At 44.4% G+C, this 10,935-nt stretch overlaps 2 protein-coding genes across 2 annotated transcripts in view; one reads left to right on the plus strand and one right to left on the minus strand.

Annotated features, from left to right (window-relative positions):
- The window catches only part of LOC109039728 (uncharacterized), a 42,464-nt gene extending 39,318 nt beyond the window's left edge, over positions 1–3,146 (minus strand). Inside the window, exon 1 of the mRNA XM_072302152.1 lies at positions 3,032–3,146. Within this exon, the coding sequence (XP_072158253.1) occupies positions 3,032–3,037 (6 nt within the window). The 5' untranslated portion in view covers positions 3,038–3,146. The remainder of the gene's footprint in view (positions 1–3,031) is intronic.
- A 1,363-nt stretch (positions 3,147–4,509) lies between these two features.
- Positions 4,510–10,935, plus strand: part of LOC140225141 (L-selectin-like) — a 25,252-nt gene continuing 18,826 nt past the window's right edge. The window contains exon 1 of the mRNA XM_072302916.1: positions 4,510–4,549. Within this exon, the coding sequence (XP_072159017.1) occupies positions 4,510–4,549 (40 nt within the window). The remainder of the gene's footprint in view (positions 4,550–10,935) is intronic.

Below are 10,935 nucleotides of genomic sequence, written 5' to 3' on the forward strand. Positions count from 1 at the left end.
TAGGCGCCAGTGCGCGTTCTGCGCTGCTAACACGCCGCTCCGCTCTGTATTAGGCTCTAATTGGTGAATTTCAGGCTCTCATTTCGATATTGTCAATATAATTTTACTTACGGAGTAAAATATGACGCTTGAATTTGATTTTAGTGGACTTTACATTTGTGGACTTAACTTAGTGGACGTTTAAGTAATGGACTTAACAATAGTGTGGACTTTAGAACTGTGGACGTAAAAATTGTGGACGAAAAGTCTGTGGACGTAAAAAAAGTGGACATAAAGTCCGTGTGGCTGAGGAAGAACAACGCCATTGGAGGAACGGGAAACTTTTCATGAGTAAGAGGACAGTATTGCACAGCAGAAATTATCCCTCTATCCCTGCCCCGATGGATTTTAAATTTCATCATACATATATTTTGGACCATTTTGGTCAAAATTCATCGTTTTCTGAAAACTCTCGAGACTTACTCTACCGAGCCGAATGCAAATTTTAAATCTTTCCAGTGGAATTCACCCCCTCCCTTGAGACTCGAAACGCTGCCCTTGAGTTCCCAATCCGTCTCGAAATGAAGTCCGTAAATCCAAGGCAACACCGGATTGTTCGCACCACGTAATTTGGCTCGGGCTAATTAATGAAAGTGTTATAAAAAAGAAACCTAGGCCAGGACGGGTGCGAATAATTGGAATGGATGCGTTCTTACTGCCGGGACCGATCCAAAGGCATCGTTTTAAGAGGCCCCACATGCCCTTCCTATTCCTATCATGTACGAGACGAGTCTTGATCTTGATCTTTCAGCGCTGGCTCCTGGTGCAGTCGGCTTTGCCTAGCCTAGGGGCGCATTGCTCGCGCCAACTGCCGGCTTGAAAGGCGAAACTTGAACGAACCGGCGAAGTTGTCCAGATAGGAGAAGCACCAGCGCTCGCACATCCGAGTCTCTAGACAGCTTTTTGGTCTTTTAGACGATGCTCTTCATCGATTTTATCAATGAAAGCTTCAAACTGAATGGGTCACGAGACAGGGTAAAAAATAGGGACCTTAGTACTTGTTCCCTCGTCATTTCACCTTCAATATGGTAGATCATCAAAATTTCCGGATTTCACACAAAGGTGAGATTTTGGCGTTTTTTACGTTCCTCGATTTTACATTCTCGCCTGCCAAAAAATTGACGTGCGCTTCCCTAATAAAATCGAGAACTTAACTAATCTTAGTTTACTTTTGGATTAAGTAAATTATTCAGTAAGTTTACTTAGTATGTTTGAAAAGTTTACAATTACTGTTAGTCGTGCCTGTAAGCAATGTATCGGTAGGAGAAAGAGACTCTTTTTGGAATCAAGCAACCTGCTTGCTATTTGTATTACGTTTTGCCAAACTTGTCGGTCTATTTTTAGTGGCCGTTCGTCAATCTGACTTAGGGATCTATGGAGGTGTCATAATCAGTATAAAAACCATCCTATCATCCCTATCGATCAGTCAGCAAAATTAACGACGTATCTTGGTGATTTGGAAAACTGGATATCTAATATTATTTCAAATTTGTAGCAGGTTTACAAGTAGGGCGCTTCACGCAATAACACACTTCTTTGTCACATTACAGAAACAGCAGCAGTATCATCGACTTCCTCGTCTAAATAGTTAAGTATTTTTACTGGCGAGCCAGAAAAGTTATTACTGTTTTTCATAATTCTATCAAATTTTAAACCTTCACTTTTGAGCGTGGATCACTTATATAGATTCTGATTAGCTCTTATTCTTGCGCCCGATCTTTGCTCGGTGTATTATATTACTAGCGACCATGGAAGTTGCCTAAATTTTCGAGGAAAATAATGTTAAGATTTGGAGTAAGTGTCAGATGCAGTCATACGACGAAGTAAAGCTTGCGACGATTGTCGCAAAAAGGTGGGCTACATGACTAACGTGCGTTAAAGTCACCGGTGAGGGCTCTCTGTCAGTCAATTTACGAAACTAAAAGAATGTGTAGCGATCATGAAACGAAAGGCACAAACAGAGCATCTTAATTTTACAAACGATCATATCGATATGGAAACTGCCAAACCACGTATCCCGATTTGCGACGTTGTAGACTTTCTGTCATAATTTATCTTTTAAATACAGAACTAAGCACTCAACGTGAATTCATAATAACTTCCGTGATTTCTCTTCTCTGTGTAAGGTAGGTAAATTCTGAAAAAACTTTGAGGAACAATATTGATTTGTTCTCTTTTAAAAAAATAAAATAGAAGTGGAGATCCTTAAACGCCGCAAACGAGATGTACGTGGTTGGGAGTTTCTCTATTGATATTTCCCGATGCATCATTGTTTTAAGAAACTGGTGAAGAAAAGTCGTCGACGAAAAGAGTCGTTTATATTTGTATTTAATTTTTAGTGAAATATTTTTTCGCAATCAGGAAAGAACTAAATCGCCTAATCTTGTACAGAGATTAATATCAGAGTTCGTGTGTGTTTTTTCCCCATTGAAGGATTAGTGTAAGCTAACAGCAGGGCATAGGAATCATGCGCTACACCGGCCGCAGGAAAAAGGACGTTGATTTCCGAGGACAAAATTTGACAAAGTTGAGTGGAGGATAGATTATTAATTTTAAATTAAGTTGCAGAATTTAGACATCAAGTCAATTTTTTGCGGAAAATTCACTCAAGTATCCTAAGAGTTTCGTTCAGTTATGTGCTTATAGAGAGTGGACTAATGCTTTTCAATCCAATTACGTTGAATACAATATACGTGGTTGTAAAAAAATAAAAAAAAAACACGATTCGTCAAAATAACCCTAATTAAACCGCAAACCTTCATTCAAGTTATCACACTTCCAGTTCGGTCTAACATATTTTGACGCATTTTTTCGAGTGTTTTTAAAGCATGGATGTGCCCCCCAAAAGCCGAATGTTGAGTTTTTCGGCACTGCAGTCCCTGTTCCGGGACCGGTCGTCACGAAGCATTTTTGTATTTTTTCATTCGCCACAAGATAAGGTAGAAGGCATAGTGCTTGTCCTTAAGTCTGAGAGAGGACAACAAAAACTCACCAACATAATGCAGGGATACCTGAGGAAACTCAAATGATAACGCTTAAAAAAGTAACCGATAACACGTTAATAACTTTCATTCTTGCACCGGGTAGAGTGCACCGCACGCCACTAGAGGAAACGGACTAGCTCTTTTTCTGGTCGGCGCTCAGCGCGGCCCCCAATCTCTCCACCGGGGCGTCGAGCCCCCCCCCCCCCCCCTTCTTAGGTTTTTTCACAGTTTGCGCCTTCTGCTCGGTTGAAAAATCCATTAATTTTTCGCCGTATCTGTTTTCGTGTGTCTCCGTTTCACGCGGCGACGAGCAATCGTGACGATTGGTTTATCGACAGGAATTTTCATATAAATTCGTGGATTCAGGATTAATTATCGTCGATGAATCTTGATATCAATGTATCGTCACCCTCCGGCCAAAGTAACACAAGCGCCATGCGACGCTTCACAACTTTCGCCGCCATTTTATTTTTTCACAGAGAAATTGTTGGTTGAAACAGTTTGAAAATTTTACTGAATTTTATCGGCAGCACAAAGAAAATTCAGTGAAATTTCTTCGTTCATCAATTTCTCTGTAAAAAATAAAATGGCGGCGGAAATTTTTAAACGTCACAAGGCGCTAGTGATACTTTGGCCTGAAGGTGACGGTGTGTGCTCCCTAGAATTTCATCGGATATTTATAAACAATCAAAATGCAGTGATATGTTCTCTGCATATTTATTTTGGAAGTGCTGGCTTCCTCTAAATACCTTCAGGAATGAATAATCTGTATGTTCAACAAGAGAATAACAAATTCTCGTACCGGTGAGTTTTGGGTAACTATCAGGCCGATGCATTCTCGCTAAATTTTTTTCGAGTGAAACGATGCGTCTGAGGATTTGCCAAATTTGATCAAAATTCAAACCTTTGAAATTCCTCGATTTTGTTTTAAAAAAATATGAGGGGTTTCATTTACGTATTGGCGCTGCAGTCAAGTTTTCTCTTTGTTGTTTTGCGCGATCATCCACTACCAGATGCCGCTATCGTTGAAGTCGTAAAAATTTTTCAGGTTTCCTTCCGAAATCTTTGAAAGCCTCATGTAATCCTCTTTGCAGCTTCAATAAATTGTTCACATTTTCGACCAATCCTTTCTTCCAGGGAGGGAATCCTAAGGCTCAGCTATATAAACTTTTAGTAAATATGTTATTAAGGGTCGTTTGAAAACACAAATACCTAAATAAAGAAATACGTACTCAAGATATTCATATTCATGTATTTCAAATTTACATTTTTTTTTTCATTTTTTCCCCCTTCTTTTTTTATTTTTTACCGAATTACTGTTTTTTATAATTGCGTCTTTAGATTAGGGAAGACATAGGCTCAACCCACATTTTAAGACAGCAACGATGTTAAACATTTGAACAATAATAGCATTATTCGAAAAATTGGTAATGTCGCGATAAAAATCGGTAATATTTTACTTCATCAGAAAAAAGGCGACGTTAGAATGAAGTTACGGTACAAGAGCAACAAACAAAGCGCCTTTAGTAAGTGTTGAATGTGATGAGCACCATCAAAATTTCATTGCAACTCATGAATGCAACTGTTCGGGCTCCGTGGATGTCCGTGTTGCATACACACAGAGAAGAAGGCGTTTTGACTGTTCAGGCACTCACCGCTTTACTCGCGGCGCGGCGCCAACGGCGAACTTCACTGCGAGGATCCAAAACAAGAGAGCGCTTTCAATTGGACTGCATTTTGCAATTTGGAACTATAAATTCTAGCTCTTATGGAAAAAAACTTATGGGCATAGGGAAAGTAATGGCACATCCGTTGTTTTTAAACCGGGCTGGAAGTGATAGTTCCAAATTGCAAAATGAAGTCCAATTCTTCGTTTACACACACAAGGATATTTCCTGGGTACGAATTGTTCCATACAGGCGTAGTATGTGATCATTAGTGCCTTAGTTGTGTACTGAGTATGATTTGTGGAGCAACTTTTCATGTCTGAGAGAAGTCTTTGAAGTATACATGAAGAAATGAATGCAATAATCTGTCATATTACATCTTCGTAGTAAAGTCCGCTGCATCACGAAACGAGCCTTTCGAAGAGGTTGGACATGAAATTTTAGACGAAAACTGCACATTTTGACGTTGATTTCTTCACACCAGAAATCAAAAGAGATGCTCATTTTAGGAAATTTTACGAGGAAATCAATGAAATCACTTCTAAAACCTCTATTTTCCGTATTAACGTCGACATGAGCCTTTAAATCGTTCCACATTATCTATGATTCCTCTCATGGACTCGCTCCACCGAGCAGCGCTGCTACGCGGTTAGTGTCTGAAATCAAAACGCCTTCACCTCCGTGCGTATGCAATGCGGACATCCATGAAGCCCGAATAGTTGCATCCTTGCAGGCGTTATGATAACACCTGTGTAGTATCTGCTGCACGGGATACTAACTGGAGCTTTTAAACTTTCCCCTTACACCTTAACTTAATTCCAGGTATTGTGCTGATACAGTAAACCGTGACATATTTTTGTCGCGACATTCTCATTTTCGATACATTCTCTACTTAAATGTATTACAATGGTTTTGGTTTACCAGGAGCCCACAATCAACTCGGTGAAGTCTCAATTTTCATGCTTAGCAGCGGTCATCCCGAAAAAAGGAGAGCGTGTAGATACAGCGTGTTCCTAAAAGAGATCCCAATCTTCCTAGGATCCTTGTTGCTAAGGAGCCCAGTATCAACTTGGTGGGTATTCAATTTTCACGGTTGGCAGCAGTCGTCCCCGTCAGAGGCGGAAACCGCGGATACAGGGTGTTCCAAATAACCGACCTGCACGGCTCATCGATGCTTTGTTCGAATGGGGGCGGCAGTTTGTGATCGGGGAATTCCCAATTTGCACGGTTGGCATCAGTCAGCACTGATCGAGAAAGGAAGCGATGATACAGCGTGTTCCGAAAACTGATCTAGAAGATTCTTGGATGCTTGCTGCCAAGAGCGGCACGCTTTAGTTACAGTGACTTCTCAATTTGCGCGGTTGGCAGCAGTCATTCGGAATAAAGGAGAGTGTGTAGATACAGAGTGTTCCTAAAGGTGATCTCGATTTTCCAGGGATCCTTGTTGCCCAGGAGCCCACTATAAACTCGGTGAAGTCTCATTTTCGTGGTTGGCAGCAGTCATCCCGAATAAAGGAGAGTGTGTAGATACAGCGTGTTCCTAAAAGTGATCCCAATCTTCCGCGGATCCTTGTTGCTAAGGAGCCCAGTATCAACTTGGTTAATTTTCAATTTTCACGGTTGGCAGCAGTCGTCCCCGTCGGAAGCGGAAAGCGCGGATACAGGGTGTTCCAAATAACGGACCTGCACGGCTCATCGATGCTTTGTTAGAATGGGGGCGGCAGTTTGTGATCGGGGAATTCCCAATTTGCACGGTTGGCATCGGTCAGCACTGATCGAGAAAGGAACCGAAAATACAGCGTGTTCCGAAAACTGATCTAGAAGATTCTTGGATGCTTGCTGCCAAGAGCGGCACGCATTAGTTACAGTGACTTCTCAATTTGCGCGGTTGGTAGCAGTCATCCCGAAAAAAGGAGAGTGTGTAGATACAGCGTGTTCCTAAAGTGATCCGATTTCCGGATCTTGTGCCAGGAGCCACATAACTCGGTGAAGTCTCATTTTCTGTTGGCAGCAGTATCCCGATAAAGGAGAGTGTGTGATACAGCGTGTTCTAAAAGTGATCCAATCTTCCGCGGATCCTGTTGCTAAGGAGCCCAGTATCAACTTGGTGACTTTTCAATTTTCACGGTTGGCAGGAGTCGTCCCCGTCGGAAGCGGAAAGCGCGGATACAGGGTGTTCCAAATAACGGACCTGCACGGCTCATCGATGCTTTGTTCGAATGGGGGCGGCAGTTTGTGATCGGGGAATTCCCAATTTGCACGGTTGGCATCGTCAGCACTGATCGAGAAAGGAACCGATGATACAGCGTGTTCCGAAAACTGATCTAGAAGATTCTTGGATGCTTGCTACCAAGAGCGGCACGCTTTAGTTACAGTGACTTCTCAATTTGCGCGGTTGGCAGCAGTCATTCGGAATAAAGGAGAGTGTGTAGATACAGCAGTGTTCCTAAAGTGATCCGAATCTTCCGCGGATCCTTGTTGCTAAGGAGCCCAGTATCAACTTGGTGAATTTTCAATTTTCACGGTTGGCAGCAGTCGTCCCCGTCGGAAGCGGAAAGCGCGGATACAGGGTGTTCCAAATAACCGACCTGCACGGCTCATCGATGCTTTGTTCGAATGGGGGCGGCAGTTTGTGATCGGGGAATTCCCAATTTGCACGGTTGGCATCGGTCAGCACTGATCGAGAAAGGAAGCGATGATACAGCGTGTTCCGAAAACTGATCTAGAAGATTCTTGGATGCTTGCTGCCAAGAGCGGCACGCTTTAGTTACAGTGACTTCTCAATTTGCGCGGTTGGCAGCAGTCATTCGGAATAAAGGAGAGTGTGTAGATACAGAGTGTTCCTAAAGGTGATCTCGATTTTCCAGGGATCCTTGTGCCCAGGAGCCCACATTAAACTCGGTGAAGTCTCAGTTTTCATGGTTGGCAGCAGTTATCCCGATAAAAGGGAGAGTGTGTGATACAGCGTGTTCCTAAAAGTGATCCAATCTTCCGAATGATCCTTGTTGCTAAGGTGCCCAGTATCAACTTGGTGACTTTCAATTTTCACGGTTGCAGCATCGTCCCCGTCGGAAGCGGAAGCGCGGATTCAGGGTGTTCCAAATAACGGACCTGCACGTCTCATCGATACTTTGTTGGCAGCAGGTCATCCCGATAAAAGGAGAGTGTGCTGATACAGCGTGTTCCTAAAAATGATCCCAATCTTCCGCGGATCCTTGTTGCCAAGGAGCCCACTATAAACTCGGTGAATTCTCATTTTCCGTGTTGGCAGCAGTCATCCCGAATAAAGGAGAGCGTGTAGATACAGCGTGTTCTAAAAGTGATCACATCTTCCGCGGATCCTGTTGCTAAGGGCCCAGTATCACTTGGTGACTTTTCAATTTTCAACGTGTGGCACGGCAATGGGCACGGCAGTCTTGTGATCGGGGAATTCCCAATTTGCACGGTTGGCATCAGTCAGCACTGATCGAGAAAGGAACCGACGATACAGCGTGTTCCGAAAACTGATCTAGAAGATTCTTGGATGCTTGCTGCCAAGAGCGGCACGCTTTAGTTACAGTGACTACTCAATTTGCGCGGTTGGCAGCAGTCATTCGGAATAAAGGAGAGTGTGTAGATACAGAGTGTTCCTAAAGGTGATCTCGATTTTCCAGGGATCCTTGGTGCCCAGGAGCCCACAATAAACTCGGTGAAGTCTCATTTTTCATGGTTGGCAGCAGTTATCCCGATAAAGGGAGAGTGTGCTGATACAGCGTGTTCCTAAAAGTGATCCCAATCTTCCGCGGATCCTTGTTGCTAAGGAGCCCAGTATCAACTTGGTTAATTTTCAATTTTCACGGTTGGCAGCAGTCGTCCCCGTCGGAAGCGGAAAGCGCGGATACAGGGTGTTCCAAATAACGGACCTGCACGGCTCATCGATGCTTTGTTCGAATGGGGGCGGCAGTTTGTGATCGGGGAATTCCCAATTTGCACGGTTGGCATCGGTCAGCACTGATCGAGAAAGGAACCGGAAATACAGCGTGTTCCGAAAACGGATCTAGATGATTCTTGGATGCTTGCTGCCAAGAGCGGCACGCATTAGTTACAGTGACTTCTCAATTTGCGCGGTTGGCAGCAGTCATCCGGAATAAAGGAGAGTGTGTAGATACAGCGTGTTCCTAAAAGTGATCCCAATCTTCCGCGGATCCTTGTTGCTAAGGAGCCCAGTATCAACTTGGTGACTTTTCAATTTTCACGGTTGGCAGCAGTCGTCCCCGTCGGAAGCGGAAAGCGCGGATACAGGGTGTTCCAAATAACCGACCTGCACGGCTCATCGATGCTTTGTTCGAATGGGGGCGGCAGTTTGTGATCGGGGAATTCCCAATTTGCACGGTTGGCATCAGTCAGCACTGATCGAGAAAGGAACCGATGATACAGCGTGTTCCGAAAACTGATCTAGAAGATTCTTGGATGCTTGCTGCCAAGAGGGGCACGCTTTAGTTACAGTGACTTCTCAATTTGCGCGGTTGGCAGCAGTCATTCGGAATAAAGGAGAGCGTGTAGATACAGAGTGTTCCTAAAGGTGATCTCGATTTTCCAGGGATCCTTGTTGCCCAGGAGCCCACAATAAACTCGGTGAAGTCTCAGTTTTCATGGTTGGCAGCAGGTATCCCGATAAAGGGAGAGTGTGCTGATACAGCGTGTTCCTAAAAGTGATCCCAATCTTCCGCGGATCCTTGTTGCTAAGGAGCCCAGTATCAACTTGGTTAATTTTCAATTTTCACGGTTGGCAGCAGTCGTCCCCGTCGGAAGCGGAAAGCGCGGATACAGGGTGTTCTAAAAAACCGACCTGCACGGCTCATCGATGCTTTTTTCAAATGGGGGCGGCACTTTGTGATCGGGGAATTCCCAATTTGGGCACGCTTTAGTTACAGTGACTTCTCAATTGCGCGTTGGCAGCAGTCATCGGAATAAAGGAGAGTGTAGATACAGCGTGTTCCTAAAGTGATCTCGATTTCCGGATCCTGTTGCCAGGAGCCCAGTATCACTTGTGAATGTTCATTTTCACGGTGGCAGCAGTCGTCCCGCGGAGCGGAAAGCGCTGATACAGGGTGTTCAAATAACGACCTGCACGCTCATCGATGCTTTGTTCGAATGGGGTGGCAGTTGTGATGGGGAATTCCCAATTTGCAGGTTGGCATCAGTCAGCACTGATCGAGAAGGAAGTGAGATACAGCGTGTTCCGAAAACTGATCTAGAGATTCTTCGGATGCTTGCTGCCAAGAGCGGCACGCTTAAATACAGTGACTTCTCAATTTTCGTGGTTGGCAGCAGTCATTCGGAATAAAGGAGAGTGTGTAGATACAGCGTGTTCCTAAAAGTGATCCCAATCTTCCGCGGATCCTTGTTGCTAAGGAGCCCAGTATCAACTTGGTGAATTTTCAATTTTCACGGTTGGCAGCAGTCGTCCCCGTCGGAAGCGGAAAGCGCGGATACAGGGTGTTCCAAATAACGGACCTGCACGGCTCATCGATGCTTTGTTAGAATGGGGGCGGCAGTTTGTGATCGGGGAATTCCCAATTTGCACGGTTGGCATCGGTCAGCACTGATCGAGAAAGGAACCGTAAATACAGCGTGTTCCGAAAACTGATCTAGAAGATTCTTGGATGCTTGCTGCCAAGAGCGGCACGCTTTAGTTACAGTGACTTCTCAATTTGCGCGGTTGGCAGCAGTCATTCGGAATAAAGGAGAGTGTGTAGATACAGAGTGTTCCTAAATGTGATCTCGATTTTCCAGGGATCCTTGGTGCCCAGGAGCCCACTATAAACTCGGTGAAGTCTCAGTTTTCGTGGTTGGCAGCAGTCATCCCGAAAAAAGGAGAGTGTGTAGATACAGCGTGTTCCTAAAAGTGATCCCAATCTTCCGCGGATCCTTGTTGCTAAGGAGCCCAGTATCAACTTGGTGAATTTTCAATTTCCACGGTTGGCAGCAGTCGTCCCCGTCGGTGCCGGAAAGCGCGGATACAGGGTGTTCCAAATAACGGACCTGCACGGCTCATCGATGCTTTGTTCGAATGGGGGCGGCAGTTTGTGATCGGGGACTTCCCAATTTGCACAGTTGGCATCAGTCAGCACTGATCGAGAAAGGAAGTGATGATACAGCGTGTTCCGAAAACTGATCTAGAAGATTCTTGGATGCTTGCTGCCAAGAGGGGCACGCTTTAGTTACAGGGACTTCTCAATTTGCGCGGTTGGCAGCATTCATTC

The sequence above is a fragment of the Bemisia tabaci genome, chromosome 7 (genome assembly GCF_918797505.1).
Source record: "Bemisia tabaci chromosome 7, PGI_BMITA_v3".
NCBI lineage: Eukaryota > Metazoa > Arthropoda > Insecta > Hemiptera > Aleyrodidae > Bemisia > Bemisia tabaci.